This window comes from Heloderma suspectum, chromosome 5 (genome assembly GCF_057233095.1).
Source record: "Heloderma suspectum isolate Gila_16-S chromosome 5, 16-S_ref, whole genome shotgun sequence".
In the NCBI taxonomy this organism is placed as follows: Eukaryota; Metazoa; Chordata; class Lepidosauria; order Squamata; family Helodermatidae; genus Heloderma; species Heloderma suspectum.
In genome coordinates, this window is record NC_139462.1 from 219,226,712 (window position 1) to 219,254,697 (window position 27,986).

Below are 27,986 nucleotides of genomic sequence, written 5' to 3' on the forward strand. Positions count from 1 at the left end.
GGCTGGCTTTGGAAACCAGAAGCATGACCATGTGCCTTACTTTACCAAGGACACACCTCCATTTGAAAGTCTGTCAGGGGACAGACCTCTGATTAAGGTCATCCTCTCTTTGAGGAGCTGTCCAGTCCTAGGCCAGTTTAGAGATAATGAACCAACAGAGCAGCAGGAGCCTTGAAGTTGCCCATCACCAGTTAGCAGCTGGGCAGAAGACTGAGCGGGTGACACACCACCTGGCCACTATGGTGAGACGCACTGAAATTAGATTTAAGTTATAGTAATCATTGCTAAATGTCCATCCATGCATACAAATCCACACATGTACTTTAAAAAATATATATATTTACAACATATATATGCCACTCCACATCTAAACAGATTCTGGAACAGTGAACAAGAAAAGATAAAAGTGATAAAACATCATCTTTAAAAAAGAGAGACTAAAACAACATATTAATTTTTTTTTAAAAAAACAGAATACCTATAAAGACTGTGGTTGGTCAATCAAGGAAGGCTTCTTGAAATAAAGATGTCTTCAGCAGGTACCAAACCCAACACAATGTTGGTGGCTGCCTGACCTGCAGAGGCAGGGAGTTCCACAGAAAGGGAGCCACCACACTGAAGGCTCTACTCTGGGTGGAAACTGACCAGGCCATAGGTACATGAGGAACCACCAAGCACATCCCATCTGATGATCTCAGTGACCAGGCAGATTGATAAGAGAGAAGGCACTCTCACACGTATGCAAGTGCAGTATGTTATATACCCCTTTGCCCATTTTTTGTGGCTAACCCTAGTACCCAGCCAAAATTTGTGGTTGCTACGTTGGGAGAGACAGGGTCCTGCTGAGTGTTGAAAGCACTAAAACAGCCTTCCCCAAACTGGTGCCCTCTAGATGTTTTGAACTTCAACTCCCATCAGCTCCAGACAGCACGATCAATGGTCAGGAATGCTGGGAGTTGTAGTCAAAAACATCAGGATGGTGTAGCTTGGTTGACCAAGGCTACACTAGAACCTACAAACTACAGCATGGGGTCAGGGATGATCTCACCTCACCCTCTCCAACTCCAAACTCAAGGGGAGTAGGGATGGGCGGAGAAATGCATTCCATTCACCTCTAAAGGCGAATTTGACACTTTTCAAACCAATATGTGAACTGAAAGCCAGGTCTCCTTCAAAATTCATACTTCCCTGAATTTTGCAATGGAGTTCTCCAATCAAAACATAGATAAACAATGTGGATGGTGAGGAAAATAATGTTAAAAATGCATTCTATTAAAAACATTACTTGCAGAAAATGTGTATATTAGGCAAAATACATACAGAAATGCATGTGTTAGGAGAAATGTGCAGCAAAATGCCTATGCATTTTCAAGCAAACTTTTTTTTTTCTTTCAAATTTCAGGATGAACTGAACTGAAGACTGGAGAAATTCTCAAACTTTGAGATGGACTGAATGTAAAACTGGAAAAAATGAGAAACTGAGAGAATCTGAAATAGACAGATTTGTCCGTCTTTAATGAGAAGGGCAAGGACAATTCACAACCTTCTTCCCCAGGTCCAAGTTTGGCTATGGAATTGTCACACTTCTCAAGTGAGCCCTATTTGTATACCACACGGAACAAACATATGCAGCCCTGCCTATGAGTGCAATTTGTCATAAATGTAACAAGGCTGGGATATTGTGTTCTGTTCTTTGACCTTAGTTCCAATTCCCACACTACCTGGTTAGAAAAGAACATTGCCTGGCATTACATTTTTAATATTAAGAGGCAGAGTGTGTGCAATTCCCCCCCCCCCCCGCTATTGCTGAGGAAAGGGCTAAATGACTTGATAATGAACGTGTGCTGCTGTTGTAAGACTGACAAATCATGCAGCATTATCATATTCAAGTGGCATGCATGGGTCAAAGCCATCTTTAAATTATCATACAATGGCTTTTTGCAGTGTGTACAGTCCATAAAAATTTTATGAGTTCATTTGTTTGCCATAAAATATGCATAAGGAGTTGTTGCTCTCATTGGGATTTATGTGCTGCATCGCAGGAGAAAACCCTTGTGTTCCGGAAAGGGTTTGCTATGCATATAGAGGAGGAAGGAGAGGAGGAACGAAGATGATCTGATTATCCAGCAAAAACAATCAGCTGGAGATTAATTTTGTGGTTCTTTGCAATGGAATTCAGCTGCAGGGTGGGGTGGAATGACTGAGTTTAGCAGTTTCGTGCACTGCATTTGAAAATACGGAAGCACAATCATGCACCGAAAATTCAACAGCTTAAATAATTCTCCCTTAACCCACCCCCTCTCTCCTACACCAGAGATCGATTCCAGCATATTCTCTACAATGATAGCTTATTTCACTATTATTAATGGAAGTAAGATGAGCAGATAATGAAAAACTCCTCTCAGCAGCTGGCATGCTCCATGAAAGAATAAATACAAAAGCAGGACAAATGGTTGTCTGCAGCTTCCCCCCAACCCCCCGATCCAAAGCATGTGCTTTTTCAATATTGCTTGATGTCTATGTTTGCTGTGAATACTGGTGATGATGGATGTGAAGTCTAAAACCCTTTCCTTAAGATTAGCATTGCCCCAGAGCCATTTTAAATCTTTTCCTAGCCAGGATGTCATATAAAGACAATTGAATACAGTGAGGTATTCAGACAATATCTGTTGAGTGTTGACAGGTCAACAGATCTATCAGTTACCAGAGCCAGGGATTCCAAATTCTGCACAAAGAATATAGCAGGTTTCCCCAACCCTTTTGGGTCAGTAGGTACGTTTGGAATTTTGAGAGAGTCTTGTGGGCACTGTCACAAAATGCCTTCCATGGGGGCTTGCCCATTTATAAAATGACCTCCATGATGGGCAAGGCCACTCACCACTCATTTGCCAGAAGGCGCACTGGGGAGGCTAAAAGAAAAGTAACTTGCTCAAGAACTTAAGTACAAGACAGAGTTGGGTGGCTGAGCTCCAAAACATAAACCCACTATTTTGAATTCAAATAAAGATGCGCAGGAGGGCAGCACTTCATTTTGCAGCATACCAGCCTCCCCGTTAAAAAAAAGTTATTTTTTAAAAAAAATCTGAAGAAATAAAATAAATTTCAGGAGAGGTAGGGAATCTGGCAGGCACCAAATGCAGCGCACTGGAGACCTCCGTTACTAGAGCAGTTTGCGTGGTCTGCATAATTGTGACAGTAGATGATGTATTTCTGATTCATATGATTTGGGCTGGCTAGGTGTGGTATTGTGGTAAGTGAACTGCATGTTCGGAGGCATGGAAAGAAGTGGGAAGGAAGAGGAAGTGGAAGGGAGGAGGATTGGAGAGTGAGACTGTTTGCTTGAGTTTCAGTTTTAAGAAAGGCCTAGTGAAGGCCTAGAATAAAGAAGCATTTAAGGAGCTGTCTCTGATGTCTTGGGATTCTTGCAATACAACAACAGGATTAATAGCCATGATGAAACAAACCCATGAAGCAAAGAAACTGTTCCTAATATTGAGTAGTTATAATCCCAGAACTACTCGAGGTTGCAGGCTGGGGCCTATAAGCAGGCCAAGTTCTCTGATCAGTCTTAGAGTTCACTTCAGTGTTAACGCTGGCATTCATTCCTAAGAACAATAGCTTATGCATTCTCTGCACATTTGGATCAGCTCCTTGTCCCACTCTCCGGGCTAGTTGGGTGACCCTGGCATTGTCTAAATATTTAACTTTTGAATACCTAGCTCATCTCGGTAGACTTCAAGGTAAGCTTGAAAAGTTAAATTAAATTTGAGACCGATAATGTACTCCACAGAGTGTAGATTAACTTTAGCAATATATTAGATGCATGATACAGCACAAACTCATTGATTCAGCTTCCCTGGAGGGTATCCAATGCTTTTAGTTAATCAGAGGTTTTGAAGAGCGTAAGCACCATTTCCATACGGTTATGCTGACATGAAATCCCATTGTTTCCAAAAGGATTTATTTCCAAATCACGCCTGCTTGGTGCTTTGAGATGGATAACTCCTGGGGCTAACAATCAAAAGACACTGTGCAGCTATTCCTTCTATCCCTCCTTAACAGATTTTCTGGGGTAAGAAAAAAAGACAGAGGAAATGGTGGGAAAACATAGGAGGGTTACAAATGGAAGACGATGATGTGTGGACCCCCTGTAAAATTCTGTGAATGAGCTAGGGCGATTGTTCTAGTCCCCACTCGGCCATGAAGCCATGAAGCTCACTGGGTGACTTTGGGCCAGTGACTGACTCTCAGCCTAACCTACCTCACAGGGTTGTTGAGAGGATAAAATTGAGAGGAAGATGATCATGTAAGCTGCCTTGGGTTCCTTGCAAGAAGAAATAAGATGGGATATAAATGTAATAAATAAAATAAAAGTCTTGGGTAGGATCCAGGATCTGCCTTCTGCAAGAGGCAGAGACCTTCCATGAGAGGAAGACCTAAGCTCGTGGAAGGTCCCTCCACCTGATTTTTGGTGATCCCCTACACCACAGCTCACCCATTCATCAGACTCTCCTGACTCTCCATGTAGCATTTCCAGGGGACTAAAAGGGCTGCCATAGGAAGGATGGGGACAGGGAAATCCACTTCTGTCAGCACAGCCAATCCAGTGTAGATCTGGATCCAACTCCTTGTTTGGAAGCACTCAAGGTTGGCTAACCAGTCTGAATGAGGAGGACTTACAGGGCTACAATGCCAGCAGCACCACTTCTCAGTATGGCACAGCCCAATACAGAGGCATGGGCTGTTATCGAGGAACACCGTCTTGATCTACACCAAGTTGACAATGGAAAATTCATTTTGAATTCTATGGAGTTCTGTCCTAGAAGACTGGGCTCAGTTTCATACAGGTGGATCATAGTTCAGATGTTGTTGTCGTTGTTTCAAAGTCCCTCTCCGCAAGCACTGAGGTGCCCCAGGCCAACAAGGTCAGTCTCACTATGACACCAGAGAAAGTAAGCCAATGGCAACCAGGGGGGCTATAAGAAATCTGCATAGCCAGACCCACTTTGCCAGCAAATCACATCAGCACCCAAGAAAGGAGGAGGAAGGGAGAGAGAGTAGCATTAGACATTGTAAGAGCAAGCAAGGGAGATTTAGGGCACAATCCTATGCATGTTTAGACAGAAAATGTCCTACATCTCCCAGAATTCCCCAGCCAGAATGCTGGGAGTTGTAGGACTTTTTTCTGCCTAAACATGCATAGGATTGCACCCTTAATGACAGTAGTGGTACACCATACTCTCAGGGCCTCATCCTTAGCTAGTACAGCACAGACCTCATTCTTGGATCATCAGGAGGAGTCATTTCTAAATCATGAGTAGGCCCATTCAAACCGATCACATGTAAAGAAATGCTTGGATTGTCTGTTCCGACCTAGAAGACAAAACAAAGATGCAACAATAAGAAACTGTTCAATGAACTACGTCGGTTTGGATTCAGACTCAGTCACACTTAACAGCAGTCTCATTGAAATCAATGGGAGTTATGTTAGGCACGACTTGTCCCATTGATTTCAATGGGTGCACTCTAACCATGACTAGGTCTGGATCCAACCCACAATTCGTTAATAACTAAGATAATTGGGAATAAATAAATAAGGATGCTGGTGCTAGGCAGAGCAAGTTTTAGAACTGGACTAAGGACTAGAACAACCGAGGGTCAAAGTACATATCACCCATAGTTCCGTAATTGTTTTCCACAGTGTTGTTGTTGTTTTAATGCAAAGCAGTTATGGATGGTTTAACTTTGGGGGTGGGGAAACCCAACTCACAGATTAGCTTAACTTTCAGCTTCAAAGCAAAGTAGCTTCTGGCCATGGAGTCATTAGCACCTCAAAAGTTTATCATATGGGATTGTATCCTTTCTCAAGACTATTGCATCTTTTCCCTCATGGATGGGAAAGCAGTGTGTGTGTGTGTGATTTTGAGTAAACAAACATCTGGCAAGAAAAGGGTTAGGCAGCCCCTCCCGTCCCTCCCCACCCCACTGGACCTCTGCTCAACCAGAAGCCACTGACAACAGCTTTGCAGGAAAACATACACCTAAGACAGGAATGCAGAACCTCAAGGCCAGGGACCAAATCAGCCCATCCTGGGTCCAAATCCACCCCTCTGGGGTTCCCCCAATGGAATATCTCCCTTCTTCTGGTCCCACCCTCTTTCCTCTGGCGACTGATCATTTGGTGGTTTCCTGGCTTTTGTGCAGGTTTTTCCCCATTCTGAAAGGTTTCCTCCAAATTTCTGGAGGAAAAGGCTATGAATGGCTACTAGTCCTGATGGCTATGAGCTACCTCCAGTACCAGAGGCAGTGAGCTTATGTACACCAGTTGCTGGGGAACATGGTGGGGGGGAGGGTGCTGTTGCGCTCATGCCCTGCTTGTGGGTTCCTGGTCGACAGCTGGTTGGCCACTGTGTCAACAGAATGCTGGACTAGATGGACCCTGGGTCTGATCCAGCATGGCTCTTCTTATGATCTTATGTTGAAATGCCTCTCTCTAAGGCCTAGTAACTGGCTATGAGAGCTTAAAGCTACAATAGGTTGGGTTTGGGCCCTGCCCCTTTTGCCTTTGCACACCCCCACCACTGGAATGCAGCCTCCAAGAACTTCTCTAAAATGGAATTTGGCCCCAGGCTGAAAAAGTTTCAACACCCCTGATCTAAGAGCTGTTATGTGATCATGGAAGTCAGCTCTGACGTGATTAGGACTGCAGCTAAAGTATTCATTAAGAAACTAATCTGTTTTTTCTTATTATGTTCAGTTTTTAATCAGATAAAAGTAAAAAATAAATAAATTTTGAAGGTTAATTAGAATGATAACTTGAAACTATCCTACCTTTGGATAATGGTAGGTTTCCACTTTAGGGTAAAGGCTGCCCGTGAACATGGGGATCTCCATTGTGGGGACTCTGGAGTCATTGATAGTTGCATATGCTAACCTCGTGCCATTTGGGGACCACCAGTGTGCAATATGGGTCTTCAGGATCTCCTCTGCATATGCAAGAGAGGGGAAAAGAAGACTGTGAGATTCAAAATGGCAGTGAACAAGGAAACGTTAACAGCAGAGAGGTGGAAAATCCCAATCTACTTGTAGCCTTTCACAAGGAGGAAAAGAAGTTAGCAAAGAATACTGAAGCACAAGCTGGTATTATTTCGAACATAGAGGTCTTCCAACCTCCGTTAGATTTGTGTTACATCATGCCAAAAGAATACTTCATCATCGTGGAGGAAGGGAAATGAGGAATGTATAGCTGTTGATTCCAGTGACTGTTATGTCCCACTAAGGGCACAATCCTATGCACATTTAGACAGAAAGAAGTCCTGCAACTCCCAGCATTCCCCAGACAGCCATGCTGGCTGGGGAATGCTGGGAATTGTAGGACTTTTTCTGTCTAAACATGCATAGGATTGCACCCTCGAAGTATTTTGGAAGAGCTAGTTCCTTAGGCTGTGTTCCTTAGACTCAGTTGCCTGGGAGTAAGCCCCAGTGAACACAGTATGACCTTCTCTGAGTAAGCATATGTAAGGTTGCACTGCACACCTGTTTTTACAATCCATGTATATTTTATATTTTTACATTTCCATACTCCATCTATATATTTGCTAGGGTGACACGTCAAACAATGGAACTTCCAAATGGAACTCCTCCCCCTCCCTGCCCTCCACAATTTCAGAATATAGTACACTAGGCAAAGTCATTACACCCAAGGTACCCAAGCAAGAAAGCTAATATTTTCCTACTCAAATAGCATTTGCAGGGAATGCTCTAGAGTATTAGGAACAAAAAAGGATTAAAGGAGGGGTAATAACTGCAACAACGGCATGAAGAAAATGCAAAAGTTAGGATGCAATCCTATGTACGTTTAGACAGAAAAAAGCCCTACAACTCCCAGCATTTCCCAACCAGCTGACTGGCTGGGGAATTCTGGGAGTTGTAGGACGTTTTTCTGTCTAAACATGCATAGGATTGCATCCTTAGTTACAAAGGTAAGTGTCCATTGTTGATATGACTGATAGAATCCTTTCCCCTTTTCCAAATTTCAACAGGGCAGAATCCAAATTTCAACAGGGCAGAATCTAACATTCAGACATTGAAAGTTGGGTATCAAATAATTATGTGCTTGTGACAAATGACACACATGGTGACCCATTTGCCATGTGCAATTTAATCCATGCAGGAAAGAAAGAACTCATTCACATGGAGTGTAGCATGAACTCACGTAGATCAAGGAAAGATAAAACAAAGCAAAACACACCTGGTGAGGTGGGGTGGGGTGGGGGGTTGGAGGTGTTTTTATTATTGAGGGAATAATGCAGTTACAAAAACACAAGGATTTTCTTCATTTTATATAGTAATTAAATCAGCACAAAAGAATGCATTGGAGGCAATTTTGGGATGGATGAGGGCAAGCGAGTTGACACTGAATCCAGACAAGAATGAAGTGATGTGGGTGGGGGGTCTACATGGAGGTGTGCAACTGCCTCTGGATGGGCCTGGCACACAGTTTGGGAGTTCTTCTGGACTCAGCACTTACTCTGAAGGTGCAGACGTTGTTGGTCAGGCGTGGTTTTACCAGCTCTAGCTGGTTTGGCTACAGTCTTATCTAGAGAAAGTGGACCTTTTCCATAAGTGCACCATACTAAATATGTTGGGTACTGAACAATCCATATTGTTGGGCAATCAGTTCAGGCAGTGGTGAGAATCCATACTTTAAGTTGTTTGTGAAGCAAATCCTTTAGCCCATCAGGAAAAACGCTTAGTCATGCTATTCTAGGATCCCAATTTTAATTACTGAGCTATAGTCCTAGAAATTTGACGCTGGAACTGAATGCAGAAACCAATTGTTACCATCGCACATGACAGAATGTACCAGGAGTGTCTCAGCCTTTCCAACAATGGCTATTTAACTGTGAAAATTTACAATATTTATTTTTGTAAATATACTTCTGTGTCCTGGTCAAGTTAAAAACAAAACAAAAAACACTGCTTGAAATGTATTGTTGGATCATTTTCCATTTCATTCTTTGTATTTCTCTTTTAAGGCCATTTTTTTTAAAAAAGCTTTTTATATCAGGTATGATTCACTAATGAAATGTCTGATGGGAATAAAGTGAGAGGGCTGGCAAGTCCTTGACACTTCAGCATTAATTAGGAATTACTTTATTCTGCAAACATCTTTGTCAGTTCACTCAGACTTAATGAAGCACTTCAAGAGAAGATCGTGTGAGATTCTAATGCAGGTTCTGGAGGGCATGTTCACATGATATTTAACTGCACAGATATTTTTTTCAGTATGCTGCCGCATGGTGGATCTTTGCAAAAAGGGAGCACTCATATAACCAATCCAAGCAGAAGACTCGTCTGTAGAAATAACAGGCCATGATGTCCACTCAGAATGAATCCAGTGTGGTGGCACTTTTGTGATAGTGTGTGTCTTACACTTTCAAAGCAAATGCCCGCTTCCATCAGATATATGAAGCAGGCTCAGAAAATTGTGTGGGTGCGTGTGTATATGCAAATTATACTTTGGTTAAAGAACAATGCAGGATAAATCATAAGAACATAAGAAGAGTCCTGCTGGATCGGACCAAGGTCCATCTAGTCCAGCATTCTGTTCACACAGTGGCCAACCAGCTGCCCAAGGGAAACTCACAATTCCCATGCTCCCCAGCAACCTCCCACCCATGTTCCCCAGCAACTGGTGTACAAAGGCATACTGCCTCTGATACTGGAGGTAGCACGTAGCCATCAGGACTAGCCACCATTGATAGCTTTCTCGTCCAGGAATTTGTCCAATCCCCCTTTAAAGCCGTCCAAATTGCCAGCCATCACTACATCTTGCGGAAGTGAATTCCACAGTTTAACTATGTGCTGTGTGAAGAAGCCCTTCCTTTGATCTTTCCTGAATCCCAGCTTGATGGGATGACCTCCAACCATACTAACAAGTCAACTGATAATAGAATCAATCAATCACACACACACACACACACACTCATTTCAAGAGCATGGAACAATTCACAAGAGGATGCCGCAATAAAGCAAAGGCGGCTGGTGCCACAATAAACCACTCGGAGCCTTTCTTGGAGTGTAATGATACTTGCTCCTGAGTGAGCGTGCTTAGGACTGCAGCCATCATTACAGCACTTTTCTTCTCAAGTAAAATATAAATCAGATTTACTCTACCGTCAGACCAGCAGTGGACACAGGGATGTTCGAAGCTATTACAGGGAATGTGCCAATGTAACAGTGTTCGCAATGATCATATAAAGATGCCTGCTGTTGAATCAGAGCGCTGGACACCTAGTGCAGGGTTGTCACCTCCAGTGGAGGCTGGTGACTCCAATGTCAGTGGGGCGGCGAATTGGCGCCGGGTTTCAGTCAGAACCAGTCAGAACTCTAAAGGACTGATTCACTGCCCCACTGATATCGGAGCTACCAGCCTCCACTGGTCTCCTCCTCTTCTGTTAAGCACAAGCCTTTCCCAGCCCTGGCACCTGAAATCCTTTAATTGGAGAAACTGAGGACAGAATGTGGGACCGTGTGCCTGAAAAGTAGGAGCTCTGCCACTGAGCTGTGGGCCCTCGCACAACCACAAGTCCTTACACACCTAGATGCTCTGCTGATTTCAGTGGGAATTAGTATGCATAAGCAGGCTGGCCATGCGTCCCACTTTACCGAGGCCTCTATTTGAACGCATCCTCTCTCTGAAGGGCTGTCCTGGTTCCGTCTCAAGGTAAGGAGGGAGAGCAGCAGGGGCCTTGAGGCTGCCCCTCCAGAGTTACCCCTGGGCTGAGCAGGTCATCTCCTCACAGTTTGTCCACTATGGTGACATGTACCATCTCTCTTTTTAAATTATAGTAATTCTTCCTAAATTTGCATCTATACATATACATTAGCATATGCGAACCTATGCTCTCTCCTTGGTGATGCATTTCCTCTGGGGTTTTTTTGGCAATGTGTAAGTAGCCACCCTATGCGTCTCTCTCTCTCTCACTTACCCTGCAGGTATGACAGCTTTGATAGCAGAGTTATTTCTCACTGGCTGTTTGAGGAAGCGACCTCCTTTCTGGCTCCCCACCATGCCCTGCTGGTTAGTCATTGGACCCACCTGGCTGCTTTGCATCATCACTCGGGCACATTTAAATTTCAGAGCGATGCAGCCATTACGGGCTCCCTGATCCCCTTTGTTCATATTTTCCAGCTATCTGTCTTCCTCAGAATGCGAGACAAAACGTTACACAGAATGTCCCATAAAACAGACCTGCAGCACTGAGATAAATAAGGCACATTCAATGCAGCAAAGACAAACCCATTTCAACTCCGATTCAGGAATCAGCCAGATTTTATCACAGTAAACCTTTAAGACTTACAATAAGGAGACACTTTCCCCAGTAATAGATAGCAATTAGCTTTTGCACCATCAAGGCCATATCTCTGAAGAGCAGGAAAAATTGCATAATGACCACAGAAGGTAAGAATCCACCCTGCCTCTGTCAAAAAGGGGAGGGGTAGATGAGGGGCTGGCTTGTACAGGGAGGGAAAGAAAAGAGAAATAAACTCAATACTCCCCTACAGACAGCCCCTCATCCACCCTTCCCCCTTTTCATAGAGGCAGGGTGGATGTGGGGTATTCAAAGTATGACAGGTGTCATTCAAGAATCCCACTGAAACGCATTGCATTGCTATTTATGGACAGGCAGGACATGCAAATGGATTTATCCCATACAAGGGAAGGCAGTGCTCAGCCTGCATTCCCTCCCATGACCACCAGGGGCACTGTAGGCATGTTCCACACATCACCCCAGGAGGATCCTACAAGCTAGGCTTCAGCAGCATGTGAACCGAGAAGTACCGGAAGTACAAGCTGAGTTTCAAAGTGGCAGAGGAACTAGAGATCAAAGCGGCAACATTCTCTGGATCATGGAGAAAGCAAGAGAATTCCAGAAAAACCATGAAGTGACTGTAGCCATGAAATTAAAAGACGCTTGCTCCTTGGGAGGAAAGCTATGGCAAACCTAGACAGCATAGTAAGAAGCAGAGACATCACCTTGCTGACAAAGATTCGTATAATCAAAGCTATGGTTTTCCCAGTAGTAATGTATGGCTGTGAGAGCTGGACTATAAGGAAGGCCGAGCGCCGAAGAATTGCTGCCTTCGAACTGTGGTGCTGGAGAAGACTCTTACGAGTCCCCTGGACTGCAAGTCCCCTGGACTGCAAGGAGGTCAAATCAGTCAATCCTAAAGGAGACCAACCCTGACTGCTCATTGGAAGGACAGATACTGAAGCTGAAGCTCAAATACTTTGGCCACCTAATGTGAAGAGGAAAAGACCTCCCTGGAAAAGACCCTGATGCTGGGAAAGACTGAAGGCAAAAGGAGAAGGGGACGGCAGAGGATGAGATGGCTAGATAGCATCACCGATGCAATGAATATGAACTTGAGCACACTCTGGGAGAGAGTGGAGGACAGGAAGGCCTGGCGTGCTATGGTCCATGGGGTCATGAAGAGTCGGACACGACTTAACGACTGAACAACAACAACAACAAATCCTTGGTACTATGTTTTCTTTTGCTTTTAACGCTGTGTGTGTGTGGGGGGGAACCCAGCATGACTGCCACACAGGACACCTGATTGCAGTCTTCCCTGCTATGGTGAGATGTACTGTATTTCGATTTAAATTGTAGTCATTATTTATACATTTGCATTTATACATATAAATTAATATATGCATATTTGTCTTCTTTTTTGGGGGATGCATTTCCTCTTGTTTGACAATGCATTAGTGGCCATCCTATGGTTACAGTGGTGCAATGCCACCGAATGTTCTTTAAATCTTGCAGAAAGATCTACTACCGTGAGCACACATGATGTTAAGTTATATGCGCACATTATTGATACTCCACTTTAAAACAAGGTTTAATTTCCTCTGAGAGCACAAGGTTTCCTTGATGGCTTTTCTGAAAGAGATGATTGTTTCACCATCAAGCAGTAACCATCAGAGAGAGCTTAATTGGGTAAATGCCAGATGTATTTGAAATTTCACACCGGCAAAAAGACTTTGGCGTGTTAAAGTTTGGAATGGTGTATAATTCCCAAATTCCCTGGTGCCTCTTGTCGCTCCTTACGGATTGTAGAACAGGCTTGGTGTGTTCGGCAACATTGTTTAACTGAGAAGAAAGGAATCCACCTATAATGCTCTCTATTGCATTCAATGTCAGTCCTACTTAGAGTAGGCCCATTGATATGAGTGGGACTTAAGCTAGGCTAACATTGGATACAACATTAGGAAAATAAAGGCCAAGAAAATATATGTACTTCTACATAGAGAGAGCCTGATACAACAGCCAGAGAAGCGCAGCTGTTAGCCAATGTAGCTGTATTATTAATGGGGCTAAAAGCACTACAACCGCAGGGTTAGCTTTGTGCACACATCCCAGGGTAAAGAATATAAAAATGGTGCAAGCTCTCAAGATCTTCAAAGATCCCTAAGGCTGGTTCACATGATACCATCCTTCCAGCTGAAGGGAACCCGCAGCATTTCCTCATTTCTCGCCTTTGGTGCTAAGGAAGATGAGGGGATGCTTGGTGGCAGAGGCAGGAGCCATGATGCTACTAGTGAGGACTCGCCAGGGGCCTATAGCAACAGTCAGAACAAGAACACAGGATGTTGCCTTATTGGGGTCAGGCTATTTGTCCATCTAGTTGTCTACCCTAACTGGCAGTGGCTCTCCATGGCCAGGGTGTTGAATCTCGGGCCACATCCAGCCCACCTGGGGTGCCACTCTAGCCCTCTGGGGTTCTCCAAATGGCCACATCCCTTCTCCTTCTCCTTCAGCCTTCGATGCCATCCACCCCATGGAGGGTGGCCCCCGAGAGCTTCTCGAAAATTGAATTTGGCCCTTGGGCTGAGAGAGGTTCAAGACCCCCTGCCAGGGCTGGCCCAAGACATTTTGCTGCCTGAGGCAAGAACAAGATGGCGCCCCTTCCATCCCATGTACAAAAAGCCAGTGGGGCTGGCCAATGAATCTGCCTTCAACACTGATGATGGGACAGCGTCCTCCATAAATAAATACACAAACAACCAAACAAACAAATAAATAAAATTGCACCTGAAGGCCACAGGCTAACTACGGAGTTGCAGAGTTGGCCGCACGGTGCACAGCTCTCTCCTCCAACACCTTGCTGTTGCCTCCCAGCACCTGCTGCCTGAAGAGACTGTCTCATTTTGCCTAATGGCAGGGTCGGCCCTGCCCCCTGCTCTAGGGTTCCACACAGAGGGTGCTTCCCATCTCCTCCTGCGTCATCCTCAGTAGAGGCTGGCGGCTCCGATTTTGGTGGGGTTGTGAATCCATTCTGGGTTTCAGTCAGAACCGTCCAGAACTCTAAAGGAGCTATCCAAGGTGCCGAACCTGTTTTGAGGACTGGGTGGAGCACCTTGGGTAGCTCCTTTAGAGTTCTGTCTAGTTCTGACTGCAACCCAGAGCAGATTCACCATCCCTGCCCTCCTGACATCAGAGCCCGCAGCCTCCACAGACTGCCCTCAACTTTCTAATGAGATCACACATCGCCCTCTGAATGAAACCCCCCACCGCCTGTAATGGCTTCTGGTCCTGCCAGTCAATATAGGCAGCCATAGTTAGAGAGCTGCCTTCCAGCCCTAGGACTGCTGGTTGCTCCTAGCAAATAGAGCTCCAACTGCATCCTTCCCTGTGCAGCAAAACCCAGCTGTCACTTGCTAGAGGAAAAGACACATTGGCTGTTTTCCTCATTTTCTTTGGCAACGGCTGCTGTGACTTGTCTGGAGAGGGGACCTGGCATTAATCCAGTAAGGCAGGCTGCTTGTTTACATTAGGGAATGCGCCGTCTTCACTGACAACCACGGTGCGAAGCGATATTTATTACTTCAGTGCCTAAGAGTGTGTGCCATGCAACACTAGATCAAATCTCATGTCTGCCATAAACTTACCTGGGTACCCTTGGCCAAACCCTTCTCTTTCAGCCTCAGTCCTCCATCTGTAATATGGGGCTGTAAAGGACTGACCCACTTTGCAGGGTTGTTGTAAGGGTTACAATGATAATGCAGATCATCTTCTTCTTCTTCTTCTTCTTCTTCTTCTTCTTCTTCTTCTTCTTCTTCTTCTTCTTCTTCTTCTTCTTCTTCTTCTTGCTACTTCTCACAGTGACCCTGTTATGAACACCCCACTGTGCAGATGAAGTCTTACAGAGTTTGCAAAAAAGCAGGGATTTGAACCCAGATCTCCCCAGACACAAGGCGAAATTATAGTCCAGGGCCAGCCACCCTAGCATCCATTGCTGCTACACCAGCCATGACTCTCCATGAACTCTGCGAATTATTCCAGGGGATAATATATTTAGGACTACAGCTTTGAATTAGTGATGCACCACTCGTCTTCCACCTTCATGTCTTTCTTCTTAATATTATTTGACATGGAGCTTTCATTAACCTTCCTGCAGTAAGATCATGCTACCAGACTCCCCCCACTCCCTGGTCTGTCATTGAACAGGATCAATAGTCCTCTCTTATAAAAAGAAGAAAAACAAGCATGTTTCCCTTCAGCCTACACAATTTCCAGGCTCACTGCAATTTTCTTCCAGCATGAACTGCCACTCAGATTTGATGTAGTGCATGATATATTTATTACACACAATATTGGGCCTTTGTAATGGCTAGATCATGTATTCCAACTGTTCTGAATGGCAGCTCACATGGAGAGGCAATAGATATTTATTAAGTCTACATTTTAATGCAAGGCACATCCAGATCTGAGGTTTTTGTGTGATCTGGTGCTGATATTTGAAGTAGTGCCCCACCCCTTGTTTCTTTTATACTTCCTGATCACTGCCTGCTGCCATTACAAACATATTGTCAGGGATGAGTCCCAGCCCTTTCAGTTGTCTGGCAGCTCCGATTCTGAGTCAGAGTTAGAACTGCTAGATCAAAGCCTGGGGGAGGGACCCTCCTGAGAGCACCTAGATGCTGGGAGAGATTCCTCTGAAGGCCTTGACAAACAGATGACCCTGGCTGAGCCCCTGCCACCTCCTTCCACCGTGGGAACTCAAGTGGAGGAGGAGGAGGAGGAGGAGGAGGAAGATGGGCATGACTTGAGAGATGCTAAGGTTGTTGCGAAGTGAAGCGGGAAAAGTTAAGGGCAGGGCTCAGATGCTCCGCCAGGACAGCCATTCTTTTGGAGCCAACATAGGAGGGAGCCACCCTAAGGGAGTGCAAAGCACGCTTAGCTGTGAGGTTCATACCCAAACTTCTGACAACTTCTCTACCTTCTTGTTCATCTCTTCTGCTTGGAGATTGTTGATTAGTTGCTTAGGGCCTGAGGCAGTCTGAGAGTTTCCTTGAATCTGCATTTGTAGAGAGGCTAGTCTCTAGCCAAATAAAGTGGTATTAGCCTGACACTTTGCCTGTTGTGGTGTTGATTGCGAAGGGGAAGGATGATCAATTTCTGACACATATAATGAGCAGCAGTTCTGGACTAAAGGGGTCATGAGGTCTTTCTTCCCGGCCATTGTTCTGCCCTCCTCCTTCACCAACACAGGCCTTTTCACTTTATATTTTTTAAACTGGGCTATTGCACCAAAGTACCCCTTCGCCCAGACCCCTGGCTGATTTAATGGGCTAATTTCTTCTCACTGAAGCTAAACTTTGCTGTCTCTCCATCCCAGCCTGGCTACTTCACAATGATATCTCAGTCCTCTGCTCTCTCTCTCGCTCTCGCTCTCTCTCTGAGCCAGTTTGGATATAATGCTAAAGTATTGTTTGGTGTCATAAAAATGATCTGCATTGAGCCTGGTGATTGTGCGCTCCCCCCTTCTTGTCCAGTGCAGCTATGTAGAGGATTTCAGAGGATTTTCTTTCTGTTTTAGAGCAACTGCAGCTTGCTCCATCAACCAAACCCAGACAAGCTAGCTAAACTTAACAATGGTTAGTGGAAACAAGCCAAGTTCAAACCATAGTTTATGAGGCTGGCTTGTTTCAACTAACCATAGTTAAGGCGATTAATCACAGTTTAAGTGGTTAATCTTAGGTGCTTACACTACATCTGAAAAGAGCTTTCCCCCCTCTCATACAAACATATTGGCAAACGGAATCCAATTTAAGTGTGCAATGGGTGTACAAGTGAAATCCTCCAAATTCCACAATTTTGGGTACAGGAACTGCCCAGGTAGGGAGAGGCACATTCAGATCCCCAAATGTGCATCCAGGTTCAAATCTCCACCCAGCCATGACACTCACTGGATGGGCTTGGGCTAGTCGCTTTCTCTCAGCCCAACCTAACTCAACTGTTGTTGTGATAGGAACTATGTATGCCAGATAGGAACATAAAAAGAGCCATGCTGGATCAGACCAAGGGTCCATCTGATCTAGCATGCTGTTCACACAGTGGCCAACCAGCTGCCCATAGGAAACCCACAAGCAGGACATGAGTGCAACAACATCCTCCTGCCCATGTTCCCCAGCAACTGGTGTACATAGGCATACTGCCTCTAACACTGGAGCTAGCGCAGAGCCATCAGGACTAGTAGCCATTTATAGCCTTCTCCTCCAGGAAAGAAAGGCACAATTTAAATGTAATAAATAAATAAATGTACAGGAGATATGCAAAAAGCCACACCGAGAAAGCAAAGGAAAATAGTGAAATGAATAAGTGATGTTCTGGATACACCCCTATTATTTACACCTCCCCTCTAGCTCTCACTTTGCGACGTAAGCAAAGGAAGAAGGATGCACCTTAAAGTCCCTCTGCCTATATTCTGGCATTCTGTCCAACCAGCACCTAACATGCTTCCACTCTCCCCTGGCCAAAAACTTCTAACCTGCAATCTGAGCAACTACTGAATTGTCCAACTGACTGAGATCCAGGTGCTTGTAAAGCCCAGCCTCCCACAGCTTGGGGGGACACCAAGTTATTGGAAGGAGCCAAGGGGGAAATCAGGTGGTTGGTTAGCTGGACAGCCACTCAGAAGTACAATGGAAGAGTCCAGTGGTTTTCCTCGCTGACAAGTGGAAACCTTTGGCCCCCAGATGTTGTTGGACCAGAACTCCCATAATCCCTGATGGAAGGGTTTGCATGCAGAAAGTCCCTGGTTTAATCCCTGGCATCTCCAGGTAGGGCAGGAAAAACCCAGGAAGACCAGCCGCTGCAGCCGCCGGCGCTGCCGGCGCCCGGAAGATCCGCCCCAGGTAAATCTCATCCCAGGGAGGATCCACGGTGGGGCAGTGGGGCGGCAGGCCGTTTCGCCACAGAGTTCGGGGGGCCGAATGCACTGGCATTTGGCCTCACTGAGATCCGTGGCAGAATTCTCTGACATCCCTACTGTTTCCACATTCTAAGCGAGGTAAAGATCAGCTTGTGACACAGGCAAGTTCTCCACAGCCTCACCACAGAGAGTGAGTGGTGAATCAGTGGGTCTCCTGAGGGATTCTCTCACTTGCTTGCGCTCTCTCTCTGCAAAGCAGTGCGGTGGGATGTGTGTGTGTGGCTTCATTGCTGTCAGCTGTTTACATGGTGTGTCTCCATCTTCTTTTTCCTCCCCTGGCCAGCTCCATGTTCACTTTGAGCCTCTCTTAGCCTGGCCAAGAAAATTCACCTCCCAGCCCAGGTCAGCAGGCGGACACGCTGGAGGAGTGGTGTGCTGGGGGGAGGGCAATTGTGATTTTCCTGCTCCACCCAATGGCTTCTTCTTCCCAGGCTGTGCTTATAGCAGAACCACACATTTACACACAGGCATTAAAGCAGATTTACATTGAAACCGTAGATTATCTCAGGGTTGGGGTTTTTAAAATCTTTTTTGATAAAGATCAAAAACAGCTGGATGTGCCCTGGAGGTTGATGGCATCACGTGAATGACCCACAAATTTCTGTGAGTGACCAATCATGAGTGCACTATAAATGCCTCATGTAAAGACAGACTGTATGATTCCATTCTCTGTTACTTTGCTGTGATGGTCAAAAAGTGCTGCAGCATGGGGAATATCCTTCTCTACGCACTGCTAGTTGGTATATTATTTTTTGTTTTCTCTGAAATATTTTATGAATCTTTTTCAAAAATCTGTTTTCAACATTCTTCTTTTTTTTTTTTAAAGGTAATTATTAACTGGGCTGTGGTAGGCTCGGCTCCCTTGGCATGGTTAGATCAAGCAAGTGAAGTTGCACGACTCAGATGTAAGGGAAACCCACTGGGGATTCACATGGGGGTGAATTTGTTGCGTTTACACTAGCAGGGACAAGGATCCTGATATAATTTATTCATATTGATGGTGCTGTTATAAAGAAATCTGTTCCTTACCACCACCCTATTGCTAAGGGATTTAATACGGTTGTAGTAGGATTACTGGCAGCTTAATCAAAATATGGTGGAATCATTAAGTAGGAACCCCTTTTACTTATGTATTTCTTTAAGTATCTTACCTACGCCAATTTAAAAACAGAGCTCATGTATTAAATATATATTAAACTGGTGGGCGGGTGGTGGTGGTGGGGAAGTACTGGTAAAAATCCTAACAGCTTAATTCCAACCATCAAAAGAATGCCAAAATACAAAAATCTAAGAATGCTGCCAAAAGCTGCTGAAGTTTGCTATGTCCCCAAGGAAAGGAAGTTTGACAGTTGGCTGTAGGTACTTTTGTAAGCATATGGATGAAATAACCCAGAGTATTGATCTGAGATGTTGTAATGATGCATAGGGAGAAGGCAGCCTATCAGACAGCTGAGAGCTAATGTAGCAAAGTGGCTAAAGGTGCAATCCTATGTATGTTTAGACAGAAAAAAGTCCTACAACTCCCGGCATGCCGCAGCCTGGGAGCTGGAGTTTTTCTCAGTCTAAACATGCATAGGATTGCATCCTAAAAGACCGAGCTATGAATCAGGAAGCCCCCAGTTCGAATCTCACCTCTGCCATGAACTCATTAGGGGGCCTTAGGCAAGCCACAAAGTGGTACTGACTTACCTTACAGGGTTGCTGTAAGGATTACTAGGCAAGTGCATGTAAAGCACCAGGCACACTTGGGAGTGCTATACAGATGCTGAGCATATCAATAAGCAAGTTGGGTTAAAGGTGATTTAGCATGCTAACTCCTATGGAGATAGTCGTCAGCTTCCGAACTCAGAGGCTGACGACTCTCCAGTGCAGGGAGGCTGGAGCACAGAGGCAATCCTCGTCTTTGTGCTCCAGCCACCCTGCCTTTTTGGCTAGACAGGTGATTTTGTCTGTCTAGCCAGGGAGCTTTGAAGCGCAGGGTGGGTGGGTGGGGGTGGGGGAGGCCATGTGGCCCATAGGAAGCTGTTGAAATGGCTTTCACGGTCACCTCTCTGTCCCGCCCTCGGGACTGCCCCCTTTTCCCCATCTCCACACTCTGTTTCTGAAAGTGCTGCACCAGCTATGAGGGGGCTGGGGAGGGGGCAGGCATGGTTTCTGGGAACCAAAAAATCCTATGGCCCTCTTGACAGTGTCTAGAGACCATAGGATTTCTCCCTGAGAGAGCAGTGCTATGGTCCACAGACAGCATCTAGGACACCACAGGATGCTGTGGGTCTCTTCCTCTGAACCCACAGACAGAGCTATGGGTGTGGAGGAGGAGATTCGATCCTGCATCTTTCCATTTCCTCCCCCTCCCAGCTGCGGCAGAACGCTTCTCTCACAAGTTTGCGGCTGAGACCTTGTAAGAGGTTCTCCAGTCTCCTCCCTGCTCACCAAGAGGTAAGTCAGCTAGACAGGCTCAAAGGCCCAACTAGCTGCTTTTTGTATTTGAAATGGAGGAACTGGAGCAAAACTGCCCCTGTCCCGCTCTTGCCCTGCCTGGTGCATGCCAACAGAGCATAGAATAGGCAGAGGCCTCCGAACTCTGTCTATTGGGGGCACCAGTGGAGGCTGGTGGCTCCGATTTCGGTGGGGCTGTGAATCTATTCTGGGCTTCAGTCAGAACCAGCCAGAACTCTAAAGGACCTATCCAAGGTGCTGAACCCTACCCCCAAAATGGGTCCAGAACCTTTATGATTAGAGTTTTATAGCCAAATTCTGACATGTTGAATAGTCTCTGGAAGGCAACAGCAAACTGGTGATGGGACTAGTGCTAGAGACTGCTGGTAGAATGGACACCTGGAGATAGGTCACTGGGTTTTGCATCAGCTAAACATCTCTGAACAACCTGTACTGGTGTCCGATAGGCCCTGAAAGGCCCATACGATACAACATTAAAAGCGGCTGGAACCATCTCATATCAACATAGGAAGCTGCCTTAGATGGCCAGGCCTTCGGTCCACCAAGCTCAGTGCTATGTACACCGACTGACAGAGGCTCTCCATTTTCCCTTCCTGAAGATGCTGGGATTGAACCTAGGATGTTCTGCAGGCACAGATTCATTCCTTCTCACAGCAAACCCAGACGGTGAGTGCCGGCAGAAATGGAAGCAAAAAAGAGCCACTGAGAAACAAGAGGGAGTCCCACATTTGTAGAAGTACTTAAAAAAAACACACAAAACCCTAAGGGGAAACAACCTAATGAGCCTAAAGCATATGCAGTAGTCACAGAATGTTGAGAGTCAGTCAGAAAAGAGAAATGGAAAATGGGGCAAGGGGGACAGGACAGAATGCCCAGCTTGGAGGGAACGGCTGGCTGAGACCCTAAACAATGATACTTCTTTTAGAAGGGTGACTAGACTGCAACATTTTGTTGCACATCCCACCTGTGTGCTCTGTGAGTGAACCACAGCCCATCTCATCTCCCTCCTAAGAATGAATATGAAGCCAAGTAGATGAAAGGCAGTAAACCAGATCTCAGTTGTACCAACACTCCGTCGGTGGGGCCTCATGCACCTACACTGGCCTTCCTCAACCTGGCGCCCTCCAGATGGTTTGGACTACAACTCCTATCATCCCTGGCCATTGGTCAGACTGGCTGGGAATTATGGGAATTGCAGTCTAGCACATCTGGACCGCAACAGGTTGGGGAAAGCTGATTTATAGCACCACTGCATTAAGACGGAGCCACAAATATGTTAAAAAAAAACACCCAACCAAAACCCGACTGCAGCCACAACAAAATAGTCTTTTAAAAATGGAGAAACCTGAAACAAACAAGAAAATATAAATATTAGAAGAGACGTGTATGTGTGTATATATATTCATGAAGGACTATATAAAAGGCATTGTGTAAAACCAAAACCAAACTTATTTATTCCCTTGCTCGTCTTACTTCTCTCCAATGCACTATTTAATTCAAGAGAAGGAACGGTTTGTTTGGAATTAAAATTAGATAACCACCCCTACCTCGCAAAGGTAGCCCCATACACAGATCAGAAACTAGTCCTGGATCTTAGCCTGCAGTAACAACCATTTCTAATTAGAGCCATGCTATTTGCATTTTACATTGTTCTACCGTAATCAGAGAAGATTATTCTCGGCTGGAATCTTTTCAAATAATTGATGCAACTGCATAGCGCAAGGATGTGGAGGCCCAAGTTGGAATTCTCTGACCACAAGATGGCGCTTTGGCTTTTAGAATTATGGACTGAAGCAGCAAGTTACATGTTCGTTTGTAATGTCTTGCTTATCGTTTATTGCCACAAAGTATACAAAATGCAGGCATACTTGTGTGGGGTCTCCATTCCACTGAATAGCATCAGGGGCCACTGTCTATATTATAGGGTGTTATCATGGGGGGGAGGGGTATCAGTTATGGACACTCGGGAACATGAATGTCTCTTTGTATGGGTATGTACAGACTCGCATAATTTGAACAGTGAGCCTGCTGTGGAAGTATATTCATCATCATGTTTTGTTCGGAAGGTCCATCTTCTGTCTGGATTGAGCTCAGGAGAACGTTGTTCTGCATAGTTGACACAGAAGCTGGCTATGCTCAACACTGGTTGGCTGCAACCAGTGGCATCACTAAACCATCCCCTTCCTGGTTCAGTCTTTCAAGACATTTATTTTGCTTTGTTTCTTTTGAAAAAATAGAATGAATATACATTGAACTGAAGAAACGTGCACGCTACCAGATTAAAAGCCAGACTTGCCTGTATGAAACATGGGGAAGGCACAAGTCAGAGGGATGAATCAGCACTCAGACATATGGCATGCATATTTGTCCCTTTTACAGTGAAGGCAAGTGGCAGCTGGGTTTACCATAGTTACTGTGTTAATGCCTGTTTTTTAAGGTACACAGCTTCTGTGAATTCCGAGACAGCCCCTTAGGGAAAAAGTGTTTTCTTGGTGCTTTTAGTTTGCTCCAGACAGCAGAATTGGCAGACATGCAAGAATTCATGCCCATGTGCCCTCCCCCACGCAGACTGGGGTGGTACATTCCAGACACAGGTTTAACCACCTCTGTGAGAACTAGGCCTTAGAGTCCTCAGCCACATAGGAAAACACCACTAGACACGACCATTTAAGGGTGCAATCCTATGCATGTTTAGAGGGGAAAAACGTCCTACAAGTCCTAGCATTCCCCAGCCATCATTGCTGGCTGGGGAATGCTGGGAGTTGTAGGACTTTCCCCCCTCTAAACATGCATAGGATTGCACCTTAAATAACCATATTTCCAGAGAATAATAGTTCAGTTTTCAATATGGCTGTTTCCCATGTGTTGTGTGTGAGGAAGCAAGCAAAGTAGCTATTTTAGTTAGAAATAAGAGCCCCCCCCTTCCCAGAAGCCCCTTCTTTATTTTCTCTCTTCGAACTAGGAAGAAACAACTCTCTGATCATCCCACAACATGCTGCAGTTCTACAGTCCTCAGCGCATCCCCTGTGGGCAGGTAATGAAGCTATATGATATTCTGGGGCACAGAAGTGACTCAAACCAAGTATCCTTGGGGGGCAGCTTGCAGCAGCATGGAAATAAGTCACACAGTGGAGCCTGACCTCACGGGAAGCCTGAACATTAGTTGGCAGCTGCCACCCCATTAAAGTAGTTTAACTTTAAATTGCATCCTTACGGCAACTGCTTCATGATCGACATCATTACTCATATTATTAGTCACTATTAGTTGAGACAAGTGGGTCCTGCAATAAAATGTTGTGTTGTGTGGAGTGCTCTTGCTCAGGATGCCAGCCAGCCAGCCAGCCAGCCAGCCAGCCAGCCAGCCAGCCAGCCAGCCAGCCAGCTAACCATGCCCTTTCCAGGATACTCTACTCCATTCCCCTGGTTTCCCCTTTCTTCCCCTCCAAGAGTCAGCCAGCATTCCATAGCCACCTGAGCATACCCAGTCCTCACTGGGCTGGTTTTTGGAGCCTTCCTCCATTTCCTCCATTCCCCCTAAAGCTCAGGGGATCCCCAAAGCTTGAGAATCCTCTGCGCCTGTGGATAACTCCCTCTTGTGTGTGGGCGATGCTCTTTTGGCTACACAAGGATCCACACTCAGAGCATGAGTTCGCTATTCGTACCTAAAATTGTTTATTTGGAACCAATATTCACTAGGCCATTGAATATTGGCTGCGGGGGAGCAACACTGGATGAGGGCTATTGCCTTCACGTCCTGGTTTTGGGCTTCCCAAAGGTCTCTGTTGGGCAGCTTCAAGAAGCAGGATGATGGAATAGATGGATCTCTGGGCTCTTCTTTTGAAGCAGCTCATGGTTATGATTTATTCCTGTGTTCAGAATGTAGAGACCATCTTGGTACCATGATAACTTACTGTGGCTGCCTGTTGCCAGTTTTCAGGGTGATCACCAATGACAGCATTACTACACATTTGCACACCTGAAGAATGCTAACATCCTCCTTGCCACTTGCTGGGATGATACAAACTATGGTACTTGCTCCATCTATCTGGGTGGTTGCCAAAAGGCAACCACTTTATCTCACATTTTATTTATGTGCAAGATTTATATACTGCTCTACATCCAATAAGATTCCTGAGGAGTGAACAAAAAAGAAAGAAAGAAAAAAGAATCAAAATAAGGAATTATAATAATAGAATCATAGAATAGTAGGGTTGGAAGGGGCCTACAAGGCCATTTATTTTAATCTTTAAAATAAAATTATTACAATAAAACTGTGGCTGATCAGTGAGGGAAGCCTTGTTTAAATAAAAACATCTTCAGCAGGCCTGACATTTTGAGTCGCATTATGCTACACGTCTGCACCTGATGTGTGGTTAAATTATTTATGCCGATTGGCAGAATGATGAGAGAGCACAGCCTAGTATACATTGTCAGGAACTACTGACTACTGTCCCATGTGGCGAGTCGTGTAACTACAACTTCTTGGTGAAGGAACTTCTGGACTGACTCCACTCAGGCTGGCCATTGCCTCATCCTGGGCAGGAAGGAATAAAAGATGGCTTCCCGTCTGAGTGGAACTCCCTTGAGCAACAAAGTCTACCTGAGCTCTGGCATGTTTTGTGTTTCTGGTCTTGCTCTTCAATTGTGACTTCTGGCTTATTCTCTGGACTTCGCAGCTGGTTCGCACTCTGATCCTGATTGCTCTTTATTTATGAGTATTTATAAACCACTTACATCTACAGATTTAAAAGCAGTGTATGCAAATCATAAAAATATAAAAGCTATATAAAGAATATATCGTATCTACATATCCAGAAGAATAAAATGGAGGTGGGCTAAGCTACACTCAGAAGGCTTGCATAAATGGATGTGTCTTCAACATGCACCTAAAAGAAGAATTGTTGGTGCATGTCTCATCTCAGTAGAGTGTCACCACACTAAATGTCCTGCTTCGAAAAACAGCAGAGGAGACCCCAGAAGTGTCTGGCACTCGGGATGGGCAAGAATTTCATTTTCAGTTTGGTTTTGATAAGTATTTACCAACATTTGCAAAGTTCTCCATATTCAGGACAAAAAGAATCTGAGATTTTTTAAAAATTCGAATGTGGGAGAAACCAAAATGGACAGATTTGGCTATCTTTGGATTTAGTTCTTAAAAGTCTGGGTTTGAATCCCTGTGGATTCAACCATGATAGTGCTGGATTAGGGTGGCCGCCTCTATTTTCTGACAGGCTCCTCATCTTTAACAGCTATATGGCAGGATGAGACATCACGGTCCTCTCTATGCTGGGAATACCTGTACATATAGAATTCAACTGGTATAGACAAATTGTTTTTCAGGTTGTCAAATACAATCTGAAAATAATTCAGATTGTTTTTGAAAAGAATTTACCAAAATGCACAAAGTTTTTCATATTTGGGAAAGAAAGAACTTGAGATTTTGCTAAAAGAGCTTGTTCTCAAGCCAAATTTGATCCTTTTAGTACTCCGTAGCACGAAAGATGTTGCTCACCCTGCCTTAAATATTTAACCTGGCCTCCTGGTTCCCTGCTCCTAGAATCCTAGAATAGTAGAATCATAGAATAGTAGGGTTGGAAGGGGTCTACAAGACCATCAAGTCCAACCCTCTGCTCAATGCAGGAATCCAAGTCGGAGCATCCCTGACAGATGGCTGTCCAGCCTCGTCTTGAATGCCTCCAGTGTGGGAGAGCCCACCACCTCCCTAGGTAGTTGGTTCCATTGTCGTATTGCTCTAACAGTCAGGAAGTTTTTCCTAATGTTCAGCCGGAATCTGGCTTCCTGTAACTTGAGCCCATTATTCCGTGTCCTGCACTCTGGGATGATCGAGAAGAGATCCTGCCCTTCCTCTCTGTGACAACCTTTCAAGTACTTGAACAGTGCTATCCTATCTCCCCTCAGTCTTCTCTTCTCAAGGCTAAGCATGCCCAGTTCTTTCAGTCTCTCTTCATAGGGCTGTTTCCAGTCCCCTGATCAGCTTTGTTGCCCTCCTCTGAACCCTCTCCAGTTTGTCAGCATCCTTCTTAAAGTGTGGTGCCCAGAACTGGACACAGTACTCCAGATGAGGCCTAACCAGTGCTGAGTAGAGGGGAACTAGTACTTCCCGGGATTTGGAAGCGATGCTTCTACTAATGCAGCCCAAAATAGCATTTGCCTTTTTTGCAGCCACATCACATTGTTGGCTCCTATTCAGCTTGTGATCTACAACAATTCCAAGATCCTTCTCGCTTGTAGTGGTGTTGAGCAACGTAACTGTGCATTTGGTTTCTTTTTCCTAGGTGCAGAACTTGGCATTTATCCCTATTCAATGTCATTCTGTTGTTTTCTGCCCAGCGCTCCAGTCTATCCAGATCACTTTGAATTTTGTTTCTGTCTTCCAAAGTATTAGCTATCCCGCCCAATTTGGTGTCATCTGCAAATTTGATCAGCATTTCCTGCACCTCCTCCTCCAAGTCATTAATAAAAATGTTGAAGAGCACTGGGCCCAGGACCGAGCCCTGAAGTACCCCACTCATTACCTCTCCCCAGTTTGAGAAGGTCCCATTGATAAGCACTCTTTGAGTCCAATTCTGTAGCCAACTGTGGATCCACCGGATCGTTGTTTCATCTAGCCCACTTTGAGCTAGTTTGCTCATCAGGATATCATGGGGTACCTTGTCGAAAGCTTTGCTGAAGTCGAGGTATATTATGTCTACAGCATTCCCATGGTCCAGAAGGGAGGTTACTTGATCAAAAAATGAGATCAGATTTGTCTGGCAGGACTTGTTTTTGACAAATCCATGTTGGCTTCGAGTAATCACGGCATTGTTGTCAAGGTGCTTCCAGATGGATTCCTTTATCATCTGCTCCAGAATTTTCCCAGGAATTGATGTCAGACTGACTGGTCTGTAGTTCCTAGGTTCCTCCTTTTTACCCTTTTTGAAGATAGGGACAACATTAGCCCTCCTCCAGTCATCTGGCATTTCACCGGTCCTCCATGATTTCTCCAAGAGAACAGACAGTGGTTCTGAGAGTTCTTCTGCCAGTTCCTTTATTACTCTAGGGTGCAGTTCATCTGGCCCTGGAGATCTGAACTCATTCAAAGTAATTAGGTGTTCCTTGACCATATGCCTATCGATCTCAAGCTGCAATCCTGCCACTTCAGCCTGTACTTTGCCTTTGCCAGGGGGGTCATAGATCCTCTTTTGGGAGAAGACTGAGCCAAAGTAGGAATTGAGCAC

At 45.1% G+C, this 27,986-nt stretch overlaps 1 protein-coding gene across 2 annotated transcripts in view; it reads right to left on the reverse strand.

The window, feature by feature from the left end:
- The window catches only part of DPP6 (dipeptidyl peptidase like 6), a 783,164-nt gene that overhangs the window by 73,068 nt on the left and 682,110 nt on the right, over window positions 1-27,986 (reverse strand). For both annotated transcript variants that reach the window (XM_084855092.1, XM_084855093.1), the window contains exons 9-10: window positions 6,832-6,986; window positions 5,276-5,373 (exon numbers count right to left, since the gene is read on the reverse strand). In XM_084855092.1, the coding sequence (XP_084711218.1) occupies window positions 5,276-5,373; window positions 6,832-6,986 (253 nt within the window). The remainder of the gene's footprint in view (window positions 1-5,275; window positions 5,374-6,831; window positions 6,987-27,986) is intronic.